This window comes from Gymnoscopelus microlampas (assembly GCF_963454915.1).
Source record: "Gymnoscopelus microlampas genome assembly, chromosome: 4".
In the NCBI taxonomy this organism is placed as follows: Eukaryota; Metazoa; Chordata; class Actinopteri; order Myctophiformes; family Myctophidae; genus Gymnoscopelus; species Gymnoscopelus microlampas.
Window position 1 is genome coordinate 38,030,575 of NC_139941.1, and position 15,650 is coordinate 38,046,224.

The 15,650-nt window shown below is 38.5% G+C and overlaps 4 protein-coding genes across 6 annotated transcripts in view; 3 read left to right on the top strand and 1 right to left on the bottom strand.

Annotated features, from left to right (window-relative positions):
* LOC311043337 (AP2-associated protein kinase 1-like) overlaps window positions 1–3,650 on the top strand; it is a 38,854-nt gene extending 35,204 nt beyond the window's left edge. The window contains exon 21 of the mRNA XM_084054537.1: window positions 295–3,650. Within this exon, the coding sequence (XP_083910663.1) occupies window positions 295–1,178 (884 nt within the window). The 3' untranslated portion in view covers window positions 1,179–3,650. The remainder of the gene's footprint in view (window positions 1–294) is intronic.
* Window positions 3,651–4,686: 1,036 nt separating this feature from the next.
* On the top strand, window positions 4,687–8,903 carry med22 (mediator complex subunit 22). Of its 3 annotated transcripts, none has more exons than XM_084056055.1 (5): window positions 4,687–4,818; window positions 5,401–5,560; window positions 5,700–5,780; window positions 5,938–6,146; window positions 8,174–8,903. In XM_084056055.1, exons 2-5 carry the CDS (start codon window positions 5,441–5,443, stop codon window positions 8,364–8,366), a joined length of 603 nt encoding a protein of 200 aa, XP_083912181.1. In that variant the 5' UTR covers window positions 4,687–4,818; window positions 5,401–5,440; the 3' UTR covers window positions 8,367–8,903. The 3 variants fall into 3 exon arrangements, with proteins under 3 accessions (XP_083912181.1, XP_083912180.1, XP_083912182.1); XM_084056054.1 differs by having other exon boundaries at window positions 4,689–4,807; XM_084056056.1 differs by lacking the exon at window positions 8,174–8,903 and having other exon boundaries at window positions 4,689–4,807; window positions 5,938–8,089.
* Window positions 8,583–12,271, bottom strand: cUnh9orf78 (chromosome Un C9orf78 homolog). Its single transcript, XM_084056053.1, has 9 exons — window positions 12,115–12,271; window positions 11,573–11,632; window positions 11,435–11,486; window positions 11,244–11,314; window positions 10,697–10,777; window positions 10,301–10,498; window positions 9,969–10,105; window positions 9,757–9,864; window positions 8,583–9,574 (listed from the first exon to the last, which is right to left on the bottom strand). Exons 1-9 carry the CDS (start codon window positions 12,189–12,191, stop codon window positions 9,474–9,476), a joined length of 885 nt encoding a protein of 294 aa, XP_083912179.1. The 5' UTR covers window positions 12,192–12,271; the 3' UTR covers window positions 8,583–9,473.
* A 601-nt stretch (window positions 12,272–12,872) lies between these two features.
* On the top strand, window positions 12,873–15,584 carry LOC311043465 (NFU1 iron-sulfur cluster scaffold homolog, mitochondrial-like). Its single transcript, XM_084054717.1, has 8 exons — window positions 12,873–12,965; window positions 13,637–13,743; window positions 13,828–13,963; window positions 14,341–14,407; window positions 14,523–14,640; window positions 14,731–14,794; window positions 14,891–15,065; window positions 15,186–15,584. The coding sequence occupies exons 1-8, from the start codon at window positions 12,907–12,909 to the stop codon at window positions 15,219–15,221; spliced, it is 762 nt and encodes a 253-aa protein (XP_083910843.1). The 5' UTR covers window positions 12,873–12,906; the 3' UTR covers window positions 15,222–15,584.
* The last annotated feature ends 66 nt before the right edge of the window (window positions 15,585–15,650 follow it).

Sequence of the window (15,650 nt, forward strand, 5' to 3'; positions counted from 1 at the left end):
GCTCGTCTTGTCTGTGTTGTGTTAGTAGTTCTGTAGAGTAGAGTATGTCTAGTGTTTTTTGTTGCACTTGTGGTCACTTGTGACTGCAAGGCCACTTCCATCGATTGCTTAGTGTTAATAGCTGTTAAGACATTTGTGATATATAAGCTTCGAAGGACAGCTGGACTTAACACTGCTGGAACTGTAGGGTGAGGTGTCTTGTAACTGACATTTACAGTATGTGTTCAATACTAGAAGATACCTGAAATTGTGCTTCCTTTAACTCATTGTTTTTGCCTTTTCTCTGTGCTGCAGAACTAAAAGGGGAGAGTAACGGCTACACTGTGCTCAGCGAGCAGGGTGAGGCGGCTGCACCGGTGTTAGAGGCTGAAGCAGATGAGGGCTGTGTTCACTCAAGCGAGGAGGAAGAAGAGGACGAAATGGAGGAGGAGGAAGAGAAGGAGGAGGAAGCTGAGATGGAAGAACAGCACAGCCGGGGAGCAGCAGAGAGTGAGGCAGGAACCCATGACTGCAGTGGCTCCAGACCATTGCTACTAGACTCTGAAGATGAAGAGGAGCAAGGGCCTGAGTTACACCACCAACCATTACAGCACTCTGTATTACCAACACAAGCATCTGCTGACTTCCATCAAGATGCTCCAAACACTTTTGCTCAGAATCATTCTCAGCCGGCACCCCAACCAACAAGGGGGACAGATGCAGTTCCAGATGTCTTCTCTAAAGCCCCATTTCGGATCGCACAAGATGAAGCGAGTGACGTGTTTGCCAATGCTCCGTTCTCCCGTGCCCCCTCCGCAGCGCCACTCAACATGGATGTGTTCATGCAGGCTCCTTTTGGGAGGAAACTATCAGTCGATAGTATGTCACCTCAGCCCAAGACCCATCCATACACTCCTCCCACTGTAGCTCACTCGGTAACACCTGAACAAGCAGTGCTTGGACAGGTTGCCCCACAACCATTCCGCCCACAAGCCCTGGCCAAATATTCTCGACACTTTGAGGGACCTTTGCCCCAGCAGCCTGTAGCAGCTCATAGGGTTGTGTCTAATGTGAGCAGACAAGCGGCTGTGGGCTCGGTGGCTGTTGGACCGCTTCACTCTTGGACCTCAGAGGTGGGTGCTGTAGACCCATTTGTTTCTGCGCCCTTTCACCTCAAGGCTCCACAAGAAAAGCCCTAAAGGAAGGCACAGATAAGGGCTGTATGTATTGGAGCCACTAAATTATGCACATTAAAACAGGCACACTGCATGCTGTCACCAGCGCTTTGGCTGGACTGCAGGCCTTCATGGATCTCATTCTTAGATGGCTCGAATTAGTTTTAATAGTAGTAGATGGTCTTCACTATACTTAAATGCTGCAATAGGATAAGGAAGTTGACGTCAGTCCCTGTTGGCTTTTTTAGTTTTTTGTTCTTGTCCTTTTCATTAATATCATGAAGTGTCACGCAACCTTCGGTACGCACTCACAGAGGATTATGGTAGTCAATATTTGTTTCTTTTCCTACCTACCTCAGTTACAGTTTGACATATCAGCTCTTAAATATTGCTCAGTTAGGGACTAATTTATCTCAACCGTTTTGGCAGTTTTGCTTCCTGGACATTTGAGCTTTACTGTGAAACTGTACCTTTTAGACTGACATTGCCACATTAAACTTCCATTCCTCTGACACAAGTTTCTAAGAATGGAAGTGCTGAGCTTGGTCAGCCCATATGATCTTAACTTGACAAAGGCTTAAAATGAAGAAGAAAAAAAGCCCTTATAGCACTTGTAATTTGCGAAGCTATGATACAGCCTCGTGTCTCATTCATTCATAGGAATTGAACTGCAATTATATTACCTTTCTTATGCTCTCCCATCCCACTGAATACTCCTCTTCCCTTTGTCTCAGTATGTAGGATGAAAAGCGTTGCATCTGAACAGTACTGTTATGCCTGATATTTTTTACCTTAATCAGATGCTGGATAATAATGGATAGACACTTCACACAATAATGTTTAATGATTTGAAATTGTACTTGCTTAATGTCAGTCTAACTTGTCTGTCTCTTTGTCATATGTATTGTGTTTATGGCTCCTGCCCTGTGTTTGTCTGATGAAAATGTTAACATAGGGCTTATTCTACATAAAATGCCAGCCTTATATGAATGCACGACATACCCAATACAGTCAAAATCATTCCTGTTATATGTTGTGTAGTCCTTAATATGTACTTTAATTTGTTGCTTCATTTTTGGGGCGGTGTAGCCGCCCCCTATAAGTGAGTTTTGGACACCGACCAAAAAATTTGTGTACCCCCTAACCCTTCCATTGTTAATGCAAATCGATACTTTTTTCATATCAGCCAATCACATTACAGCTAGTGTCATCACCACTAACTGTAATGTGATTGGCTGACTTTGCAAATTCAGGACTGTGATTGGCTAGCGAAACACATGACACATGTGCATTGTGCAGCCCTATGAATAGCAGTATCACACTGGGTGTGATTTTTAGCGGCGCTAGCCGCTCTATACCTAAAGGTATAGAGCGGATATTAGCCCTCTATACCTGGCTTTTGCGTCAACGTTCTGATTGGTCAGACACGTCAACAAAGTGATTGGTCAAGCTTCACGTGACACGTGGCTATAAACACATTATAAACACTTATCGATGACAAAATGTATCAAAGGCGCCGCTACCTTCACACAGGTGTGATTTTTTCTTTACAGTCAGTTTTTAAAGTTCTGCTAAAAACCACTGAGACACACACACACACACACACACAATTATGCACAACATAGCTGCCATTTTGTTGTATCCTTCCTAATCAGCCGATGCATTTACTGGATCATATTTTTGCACTCGCAATGACAACCAAATGCTTTTGAACAATCATGTTCCCTTTGCTGTCTCCAGTGTGTACATCAACCTGGACTTTTTACATCACCTCATCTTTGTTTATTACGCCCATCTCTGAATTTGTACTGGCTGGCTGGCTGAGATTACCAAGCACCTGAAGTGAAAATACTACATGCACAAATAACTCCCTCTAACTAAACCAATGCTTGCCTTCAGCATCATGCAATTAACTACAGCTCTTCTGCCTGATGTTATGATACAGAGGATTGTAATGATCACAATTGAGCCCTCATAGTGGTGAGTCTTTTTTGGGGGGGTTAAAACGTTTCTATAACCTTATGAAAATGTTGTGTTGCCTTTTACTTTGTGAACTCTTGAGGCACCTTTTCCACCCCTACATGGCACATTTAACAATGGACTACCAACACATAATTCATGTCAAAGTGTGATCCTTCCTTCCTTCCTTATGTTAACATATAAATCAGCTTATTTTTTCTTGTTGGATTGTACAATCTTTTATAAATGCTTACTTATGTCACTCAACCTCTGTAAATGAAGGTTGCACAAAGCCGCTGACAAACTGTCTGTCAATTTCTAAGAGTGTTTTGATGATGACAGAATGATGACACGTATGAGGTTTATATAAAATGTATTTTGACCACAGTCTGTCAAATAAGAAACTTATGGCAGATTCAACAGCTTCAGATGCTGAACCCTAAAGCACTCATTATGAAAATACTTGAGTCATGCTGCAAAGCTTGCCTTGAAAACTGTCATATGTCATAAGAAGAATATTAAATGAATGTAAAACAAGCAACAGTGTCTTTCTTTCTTTCATAACTTATACTATGATAATAAAAGTGGACCTTTAGATAGTGGTGTGGTGTGGTGTGTGTGTGTGTGTGTGTGTGTGTGTGTGTGTGTTTAAAATATATATTTTGTTTACTTTGCCATTCTCGTGGTATTAAACTTGAAGCCCACGTTGAGGATTATAACGGGTGTAGGGTTTTGAACGAGGGCGTGTGAATTAAACACCACTAGAGGTCAGTAATTGAACAGCGATTGATTGATTAAATACTTAAACAGTTTGCAAAAGAATCACAGAAAAGTACAGTTTAATACAAATACAATGCTAAAAGTATTGAACCCAAGAAAGCACTTCTATGGCTTGTTTCCATTGGGGTATCTTGTGTATTCAATTCATTGAAACATATAGTGACAGACAAATATACGGAACGAGTGTCTTTAAAATAAAATAAAATAGTTGCACCATTAGTTCTTCTAGAACATACATGTTACAACGTTATACGGTCAAGAACAATGATGATACGTGTGAGTGAATGTTCCCTGAGTTCTTCATGAATTCTTTCAACGAGTGGAACCAATCATTTCATCTGTGAAAACACGGTTCCTACAAACTGTCGGGTCGGACTCGCTGTTGCCAGGTTGGCTTATTATAAGAGACTTTGGGCTTCTTTTTCTGTAAAGTTGCTTGTAAATAAACATAGGTGGTTGCGGTTTAATTTGTGGGCTTGTTTCTAAAGTGTACTTGCTTATTAAGGCTTGCTTCCCAAAACATTTAATTATTATTTAAACCAGTGGTTCTCAAATATTTTCATGAAAATGTTTTGTGCCAGGGTGCATTTGTGTTGTTAAAGAATGTTTCAAAATTCCACATTTTATTGCAAGAGGTTTTGAAAATAGCAGATCTAGATCGGCTAGTTTAAAATAGCCGATAAAGTGCTCATGTGGCCTAGTTGCTTCCTTTGGCCTTGTTTTCCTAGACCTGGTTATTAATTTATTATAACCAGGTCTAACCTTATTTCTCTCACAAAATATGGCAACAATGGTCGGACTCGGAAGCGGAAATAGATGACAACAATAGAGCGCTCTCCCTTCACGCGTTGTGTAAATACCTTTATGGTTCATTCGGTGTTACAAAGTAACGTTTACAAACTATGCAGTAGGAGGTACGTATTATGTAAGTATGTAAATTAGTTAACGCAACGCCACGTTGTTTTACATTTGCTCGTATAGCCAGTATTTGCTCGCCATGTCCGTTTCTTTTGTGCAATCATGGACGTGATCTCTTGTATTGTTAACAGGATAGGTGGGCATCAAGTAAGAGTGGGCATCAAGTAAGAGTGGGCACCTCGGTGTTAAATTTACTATTTTTACCAAAATGTAAAAAAATAAAAAAAATGCATATTTTTTAAAAAAAAAGTAAAATTAAGTATACGTGGTTAGAACATGCTTAAACATTCGACAATTATGGTCTAATGGTTCTACACTTGCTACAAAGCCTGTAGCAAGTCATTTTGAGGCATAAACAAGAAGTTGAAGGATACAATAATGTCTGATAATGATGTATCATGCATGTTCACATGTATTTACATTACTTTTACTTTCACATTTTTCAAATATTTTATTTTTTTAACATGTTGGACAAAATAGCCAATTTTACATCGAGGTGCCCAGATGTACCTAGTGCCCACCTAGCCTGTATCCTCTTGTATTGCCTGATTGTGATAGTATGCCCATGTCCTGGATGTGTTTATGCCAGTGTCAGGTAAAGTTAGCCCCGCTGCTGTCTCCTGAGCACCATGGCTACTCAGAGAGTCTCACAGAGCAAAGAGACGCTCCTCCAGAACTACAATAAAAGACTCAAGGATGACATCAGGTCCATTCTGGACAACTTCACAGAAATAATCAAAACAGCAAAGGTAGCGTACACCCCCCCTCTACTTTGCCACAAGTTTGTTTTTACTTCATTGCCTTGACACTCCTTTCTGTCTCACTCTGATACTACCTGCTGTGGTCTATATGGGTTCTTTGATGCTTTGGAAAATATATTCCCAACAGATAGAAGACGAAACACAGGTTTCTCGAGCCACCCAAGGGGAGCAAGACCATTATGAGATGCACGTTAGAGCAGCCAACATTGTAAGTATTTGTTAACTGTCCACACATGATTGCAGGGCCAAGGGTGTTATTACGCTTTTATGTGTATATCCTGGGTTTAAGTTATATTTTGTTTAATCATATTTCTTTTACCCCAAATTAAATCAAGACTATCTTTCTCTCTCTGTTGCTGTGACAGGTGCGTGCGGGTGAGTCACTGATGAAGCTGGTCTCTGACCTGAAGCAGTTCCTGATTCTGAACGACTTCCCTTCTGTAAACGATGCGATCAGCCTCCAGAACCAGCAGCTCCGCTCACTGCAAGAGGAGTGTGACAAGAAACTCATAAATCTCCGTGACGAGATCGCCATCGACCTGTACGAGCTAGAGGAAGAATATTACTCATCCAGGTACAAGTAGGCTCATACAGGCCTTATTCCACTGCTCCTCCATAGCATCATGCTGTTCTTCCCCTTGTTCGTTCACCACCAAGCCTCATGTAAGGTGTAATATCTTACCCCATTCCTTGCCCGAAAGCCTTAACACTGTGGTTACCTCAAATTTAGTTTAATATTAGCTACCATATGCCATTCATTTTCAAATAAGTGACTGATATTGACTAAGTGATGCATAGTAGTATCAGACAAAACATAACATGTCACAAGGTTATATCTTCATGGTGTAATTGATGATCAAGTGCCTTCATTTTATTATACGTCATGTTGTGTATTATAATTGTCAATAGTAGACCTTATATTTGCTTAATATCATGATTAAAGGGACATGCCACTGAATTTTGGCATATAAAAATGTCTATGGACATTTGTCTAGGACTGTTTTCAGCACTTATTATTCCTCCTAACCTGTTGTCTTACCAGTGTGCGGTTCATTTGGAAATAAGTTGCAATGGTAAAAAAAAAAGATGACTTTGGTAATTGCTCAATATCTGGGGACAGGATACATTTGCTACCACAGCACTTGCAAAAGCTTTAGAACTACCAATAAAGGTAAGGTAAAATTTGGATATATTGACTATGTTAAGACAAATAAAAAAATGTGTTCAAATTCTGTCAATGGCTGTGAAGACTTCACAGTTTTGATCTATCCTGGGAGATATAGAAATATTGACTGATTATAGGTCAAAAGAAATGTTTGCCTAAATTGAGTGGCGTTCCTATTTAATGCACTGATGATGCTGTATTATTTATTCCTTAGTTCCTCCAGGGCTAAAACATCTCAGGAGTGAATTGATGACCATGTTGCATGAAGTGCATGAAATCAGAACAGCTCGTTTACAAAATGTCACGTTCAAAGGCAAATTCAGATATGGTCATTAATGGATGGATGTTGGATATGTATCAAGGGAAATCGTGCAATGAAAGGAAATAAAATACTTAATGGGGGTAAACAATGTTCAAGGAACCAAAACTATGTTGAAAATAGTATTTTGAAAATGTACGTTAATTTTTAATACTACATTTTACATACTTTTTAATATTTATATGCTATCTAAATTTACAAATATAAAGTGCAAAGCCTGTATGTGTAATTTTGAGTATGAACTGTAGACGTATGTATGCGTTTTATGTTACTTTCTATTTTTCTTTTAGGTCAAATTTAAAACTAGGCCAGGTGAAAATTAATTAAGGTTCTCAAGGTTTTGTTTTCTGTAAATAGCCTACATTCAGGTGGTGAATTCTATAGCTTCCTTCCGTCCTTAAGCCTCCAGTGACTCTGTATCAGTTATCAGTATAGACCCACGACGATTAAGAAATAAAGTAGAAACGAAACAGAAACAGAAAATGTAGTTTGTCTAATTTATTTTTGTGTAAGAAAGGGATGAGAATTCTTTCTTTAAACTGCTTTTAGCATGCCAGATGTAGGGCTCCTTTCTGCCTTGCTGCACTCACTTGTTCTTTCTCTTCTCCACCACCAACTAATGCATAATATCGTACTTAAATATTATATTACATTTTATTCAGATTCTTCATTTAGTTGAAATACCCAAGTTAATCCAAAGCCATAGTAGTTATGTAAAGAACTGGGATACTTTGGGCCTTGTCTCAAATTGTATCAAATTCTTTAATCAGATGTATAGATATAAAGCCCCTAAAAACTAGTCTCCGTACCGGCCCCTCATACAAGGATCATATAGCACTCGTAGCCAAGCTTGCTAATTTATACTTTGAATGTTGTGCAACAAAATGTCAAATTATCCCCATTAGGCAATGCCGGAACATCTAAGCTTTCTGTTCACGCTGGCTGTTCTTTCATGGCCTTTTGCCTAATCCTTGTTGTCTGTCGTCCTATTTCTTTGGTCCCTTGACACATTTTTCCATCCTCTGAATGCGCTTTTTGTGACTGGGCGCTCTTGTCTGCTCCTTTCTTGCTCTGCTGCGCTGATTCTATGCCTCCTATTGGTTTCTGTTCTGAAAAGCTACAGTCAATGGGACAGTACCGACCTACCCTTGTGTGAGGCCTACCGGCGACGAGACAGTTGGGCCTCCCCAGGTGCCAGCTGTGGTTCTGCCCAGGGGGGCAGAGAAGACGTTGATGGACCTCCCTCACAGGAGACTAACCCACAACACCATCTGAACGGGCATGGAACCACATCTACAGAGAAACCTTGAAACACTGGAGAATATCTCAAACAAACAGTTTGGCACATAAAAGACCTCCAACATGGTTTGTATATAATGGTATAGCCTAGGTCATTGCTAGTAATGTCTCTTTAGTGTGTTAAGTCCTCAAGTTTTTGAACTTGTATTCACATGGAGGTGGAGCATTTCTACACACCACAGGAGAAAAGAAACGTACCATAAATAAGCTAATTTCATCCAAATGAAAAATTTCACATTGTAAATCTTTATTCATCAAGTTACATATTTATGCTTCCATGGCATTGTTCAAAAAATATCTTGCATAGCCAGACCATCACCAATGCAAAAACTGGGTGGTCCTTCATATTGGGACAGCGTCAGATTGTTTTTTCAAAGCAGTGAGTGTAGATTTGTTAGCGCTGGTGGTTTTCTGCTTGGTTCTAGCTCCTACATTGAATTAAAGATTCCCCAGACATATGTAGATCTCTGATAGTCTGGCTATGCGAGACTACCTCATACTGTATATACAAGTTTCAAAAGAATTTAAAAAATAAAAAACAAAAACAATGGTCTTGGATTTGTGTATTACTAATTGTGATGAAGCATTAGTCAAAGTACAATTTCAGTTATGTTTTGGTAGTGAAAATATATTCAAACATTGATTATAATTTAACAAAGCAATAAAGAGTGAAACTCATCCTAAATGTTTGAGTCTCCCAGACTTGGAAGAGGAATACCCAAACATTCAGTTTATTCCTTTTGTAGGAATGCCCGAACATAATATAATCTTGTACAAAGTTTTCAAAGGCATAAGAATACAGCCATTGGTTCATAACTATTACTACAATGTCCTTTAAGTCAGACTGACCATAGGAGTAACATGTATTTGAGCGGAATTACCCTTTAACAACACATACAATAAGCAACCATAATGGTCAAATCTTAATAATGACCTCGACAGATTTCTTAGGAAAAATAAAATGACTCATTTACAAAAGAAAAATGGTTGTTCAACAATTATTGCAAGTTCTTCTGTCAATAGTTTGATGTTTAGCATACCATCTACAAATGATACAGCTCTTCTATGGATATTAATAGAAAACGGGATAGACATCAGGTTGAATTATAAATAAAGTCTCAGTAGCGCCGATTCATCTTCTTGAACTTCTCGTAATGGTAGTCATCAGTGGCCTTCTCATTGTTAGGGCGTTTGCGGTAGTTGGGTGGCGATGGTGCAGCTTATAAAAGACAGGAGACATTTTTATTCATTCCAGACTTCTTCATACAGGTATACCATTGCTTTATTCAAGTGTCTGACGTAAGATACTCATTCATTTTCTACTGTTAATTGTTGCGAGTGCAGTGTTTGGCAACCGGTTAAGCAGAGTTGCCTACACAACAAAACACAAAACTTGCTTACCTTCTGGACCTGGTTTCTCTGTGTCACCCACACGCAGTGGCCTTGCCTTAGGCTCTTCCTGTTTGTGTCTGTGGTGCCTCTGTGGTGCATTCACATCCTCACGATAGACTTGAGAGAAGAGATTCATGCCGTTAGCCAGCCATTTACTTATTATGTTAAATTAATCTTTACAACAGAGTTTTACCGAACTTAAAACATTTGGTCTAACTCACAGCGATTATGCTGGACATAGTTGACAGCAATGTTGGTGGGTACAAATGATGTGCCATGGTCTTTCTTCTTGTTTCTCTGCTCTGCCAGGAGCTTTGCTTTTGCTTCCTCTGTAAAGATAATGTTTTTTATCTTTGCACTAGAAGAAAAATGAAAGAAAAAGTAGCATGTAAGTGACATTGAAAGTGTGACATAAAATTACCCCCAAAAACTGGCAAGACATACATTTAAAAAATGATATGTTAACACATTGCCTGCCAAGGATGTATATATATACGTCCTTGACAGGCAATGTGTTAAGTCAAACTGTGCATTTCAACACTCTTCCACATACTCGATACCAAGGTCAACCTCAGGGATTCCACTCAGCATCTGATTGGACAACATCTCCTCTGTCTTCTTGGCTGAGTTGACCCTGATGTTCTCCGGTAGCTCATACAGTAAGTCCTCTGCATTCTTCACCTTCACCTTCTGTACCTCTGCCTCTACCAACCCCTTCTTCTTTCTTAATTCTGTCTCAATGTATTTCATCCTGAGAGAGGAAGAACAATGGCTTGGTGGCATATTCTGATTCAGTTAAGTTTGTGCACAAGGATTTAATACAAAAACAATGCATGCAATACATGCATTAATATTTGTCTTGTGAGTAATGTCTGCATGAAACAAAAGTACACCAAATCTAAGAGAGAATGTGTGCATTTTGAAGATGGAGAGTAGAAATTGTGCATACATGTCTGCGTCCTCATCTCTTCTATTTGTTTCGGCTGAGAAAGAGGTGCCCAGGCTGAGGTCTGAGGTCTCTTCTTCGGTCCTGAAAAGAGAAGACATGATCAACATGATGTCACATGAATAATTATATTCAATATTTTGTTTTACTATATTAATGACATAAGATGGAATGTGGACATCAATGTAACTGACACCATCCCTTAAAAATGAAAATCCATCTTTCAGGAGGCCAAAGGGGGAGGTAAACCCACTTCTCCCATAGAAAGGTGATGGCATTCACTGCTAACAGTTTTTTCTTCTCCCCCCCCCCCTTTTCTACTCTGTACATATAGTGTTTTATATTTGTTAATGATATTGTATTTTGGTGTTTTTATTTATGCTATGTTGATGAATTGAATACATAGGACCACAATGGAAACAAGTCCCCAGGACTTTTTTTGTGTTATCTTTTTAGCTCAAATGTCTGACTGTACCTTGTGCTGTTTACATTTCTGTCTAATGAAGTATTCAATCAATCAATCAATCAAAACAGTTCCAGGTTTCCTTACATGTCCCTATTCCTGTCTTTAACTTTCTTCATATCCACAACACCTCCTGTCTTCAGTTTAAAGGGGTCATCCTGTAAGGAAAGTGTAAAGAAACAATGATGTGTCATTTTAAAATGTGTGCCAATTAAATAGTTAAATATGAAGTTGTTATAAATATTGTTACTGAAGTTGGTAAACAACAGGTCACTTACATCAATCCCCTCATCAAGAGGCAGTTTCTCCCCCACCAATAAGGCGGCAACACTAACCAGAAGGAAATGTAAACATTGGTTAATGTATTCACAATATATAAGTTAACCTTGGTAATTTGTAAAAAGCCACCCCTGTACCTGACTCCAGTCTGTCTTTTCCGCAAACCCTGTAGTTCTTTTGCCTCGTCCACTTTGGCTCTAAATGAAGGGGGAAACACATTATGAAAACTCAAAATATGTTATACAAAGGGTACAACATTTTCACTCAAGCATCACTACATTTTGGGTGAATAAGCAACGATAGATGCAGCAAGATAAGCAATAGCCTTGGATCAAGCCTTGGATGGTATTGATTGATGGATCAATCAATACCATCATAGTCTATTTGATCTGCTTTCAAGCAAAAGTCCAGTGGTGTAAAATAACTACGTACAATTTTGAGGTATTTGTACTTTTATTCAGTATTTACAATTTTCGATACTTTTTTCCACTACATCTCAGAGGGGAATTGTACTTTTACTCCACTACAATTGTATGAAAACTTAAGTTACTAGTTACTTTGTAGATTTGGATTATATAAAACACATTAAAATGAACCCTGGTTGATCAGAACATGTCGCTTGGTTGGGTACATAAAAGTAAAGTGAGCTAGACAAAGCGTTGAAGTTAGCGCACATTACCTCACTTCTTCTGTTACCTCGTCTTCCTCTAAATCAGACGAATCCTTTCTCTTCCGAAAGTTTCTATTAGAAGGCATGTTTTTTCCACTTTAATGTGGACGATTGACGCGTATTATGGTATTACGTCGGCCCGGGGGAATGATTTAACCAACGTACCGTTTTATTCCATCATTTCATACATCATTTCCGTAAACAGGAATGACGAACGGTGTTGCCAGATTGTGCGAGAGAAATGAGCAACCAGGTTTTGAAAACAAGCCCAAAAGAAGCGATTGGCTACGGCTATTTGAAAGTAGCAGATCTAGAAGCTCATAATGTGTCTTAATGTGACGATTTGTGAGCTTGTAGAGCTGCTTTATTTTATTTTAATAAAAAATAATCTTGGGAAGAAATTGTTTTTTTTAACAACATTTTAACAAAGCAAATATTGTATGGGGTATATTTTCGGGGGGGGGGGGAAATGTTTACGAACCACTGGTTTAAAAAACATTGGTAAAGAAGCCCAAAAAAACGCAACCCGCATGCTACTGTATTTACAAGCGACTTAACAGAAAAACAAGCCCAAAGTCGCTTATAATAAGTAGACATGGCAACACTGATGACGACATCTACTATAATCTAACAAAACACATTATTTATTTGTTCCTTATAGCTTGTTTTCACACTTATTTATTACATCTAATGTATCCTTGTTGCAGTTACTGTAACTTACTTGTTTTATGCCAGGCATTTAATCTGTATGTAAGATATAATAAAGTTTTCTTGAAAAAAATAAAAAGAATCATAACAAACATGGCGACTTGCAGACAGGTCGGGAGGTTGTTGAGTATTTCGACCAGATTTTCTTATCGGTATGTTTTCGTCAGTATTTTGCATTTGTGTTTTATGTAATTGTGGACTTTAATTCCCTCAAAGTTTGACCTTTTCATTGCTAAAGTATTGTGTTCGTCTCAGCCATCGATACCCTGGTCAACGTTAGGTAACATTACGTGATGAATAACTGGAATGACGCAGATAGATAAGAGCTTCTAAACTCAGTGTGGGATCCTATTGTGATTGTATTTGTTAACTCGGTATTATTTATTAAAGTAGCTACCAGTGGTGGAAAAAGTACTCACATTTTTTACTTAAGTAAAAGTATCAATACTGCAATGTAACGCTGTTACAAGTAAAAGTCTGGTAATCAAATTGTACTTGAGTAAACGTATAAAAGTATTGGCATCAAAATGTACTTAAAGTACCAAAAGTAAATGTCTTGATTGAATTGAATACGCAGGACCACAATGGAAACAAGCCCATAAGGCTTTTTGTGTTATCCTTTTAGCATCATCATGTGTAATCTACCTGTACTATTTGCAAACTGTTAAGTATTCAATCGAGGTTTCCTGTCTCTCTACACTCCTAGAAACACAGCATAACATGGCAAACAAAAGAATCATAAAATAAATAAAGAAAAAATGATGAATGAATGCCACTTGAGAATTGTTATAATTGTTTAAATGTATCTAATTTGTGCTCTCAGTCTTTTAGGCTTAGGGCATGGGTGTCAGCGAGCTGCATTGCACTGGGCTTCACAGAACACAGGAGTCAAAAGGAGATGGCCACAGGCACCCTTCTCTTTTATTTCGGGTAGGTAGACCTGACTATGAATGCAGTGTCCAGAAAGGCTTTTCATGATTAATATATTATATATATTCGTGTATCTCTTCCCAGCAAGGACCATGTTTATTCAGACCCAGGATACACCCAATCCAAACAGCTTAAAGTTTCTGCCAGGGTGCACAGTTCTTGAATCAGGAACAATGGATTTTTCTTCACCTCGTGATGCATATGGATCACCTCTGGCCAGGTATATACATTGTCAAATAGGAGGCTACTTATTAATGAAGAATTCCACCCAGTTAGTATTAACAATGCTATAGCGATGACTTAAGAATATAATAGATGTATATGCATTAAAAATTAACTTTTTTAATGCACTCATACACACAATTATATGTACAGTATGCCTAGTTGCCTACATATACCACTCAATAATTGTATTTGCTTCATTTTTGATTGCACATACCAGTGGATCGTGTTTTAACATCTACCAGTGCTTTTTTATTTGCACATACCAGGCAGTGACTAGTATGTGCAAAAAAAAACTTAAATTCCATGGCACAGTTGAAGTTGAAAGCGCAACGTTTGAGAGTGTCTATTTATTTTTTTCTTTTATTACTCCAGGCAGCTGTTTAGAATTGATGGAGTCAAGAGTATTTTCCTAGGCCCTGATTTCATCACTATAACAAAGGTAATGTTACACACAGAAACTACAAAACATGGTTTAATACACTTTATACACTGTTTAATACACTGTATTATAATGGTGTAATACAGTGTGAAATGTAATCTCTTTTTGTTTTTAGAGTGATGCAGATATGGAATGGAAAGTAATTAAACCTGATGTATTTGCTGCTATAATGGACTTTTTCACAACTGGACTGCCTGTTATTAACGATGGAACTGTTCCTCGTGAAGATACAGGCAAGGGACCCACACAGCCACAAAAGGGAGGTAAATAGGCCAAGACTTTGTATTTTTTAAATGAAAATAATGATCAGTTTGTCTTTGCAGAGCCATCAGATGATGATGATGAAGTGGTTGCCATGATCAAAGAGCTTTTAGATACTCGAATCAGGTAGGTAGCTGCTCTTATCTTGTAAGTTATTGTACACAGTTGTACTTCATCAACTCATCTTTTCCATATAATGATGGTGATGTTAATCCTTGCCAGGCCAACCGTACAGGAGGATGGCGGAGATATTGTGTATCGAGGCTTTGAAGACGGCGTTGTAAAACTGAAGCTGCAAGGCGCTTGTACAAGTTGTCCTAGTTCCATGATCACCTTGAAGAGTGGAATTCAAAATATGCTACAGTTCTACGTCCCAGAAGTAGAATCAGTGGAGGAGGTTTGTGACTTCCCAAGAAGATGTCCTGTCAACGGCATATTGTGTATTACATATTGTTTTAGGTACTAGAACAATTAATACTGATAATGTCTCATGCATTTTCTTGATTTCCCTCAACAGGTGAAAGATGAGGAGGAGGAAATTGCCCAGGCTTGAATCTAAAACCGGAAAATCTTAAGCGAGACATTTCTCACTCCCTCACCACACCCTACTCTCACTACATCCCAGCAATGCACATAATGAGCATTTTATAGGCTACATTATAATAGTCACAATAGAATGATCCGGTTTATCCAGAGACATTCTTGTCAACCTTGACAGTGCTTCTTAACACACACAATTGGTCTGCATACTGAAACACCAGAGCTATTAGTATTGAAAGAACTCAAATACAGTATACTTTATTTCAGACTGTCCCACCTGTCCTGAATCAGTCATCAACATTCAACATGCATATATTGAGGATGTTTTGTATGAAACATACTTATTCATGTAAATAAACTTTATTATTTATGATTATTTTGTTGAAATGGCTGCTTCTTTATCAGCAAACAATATCTGATTTCTGTGTTTGTAGTGTCAGTT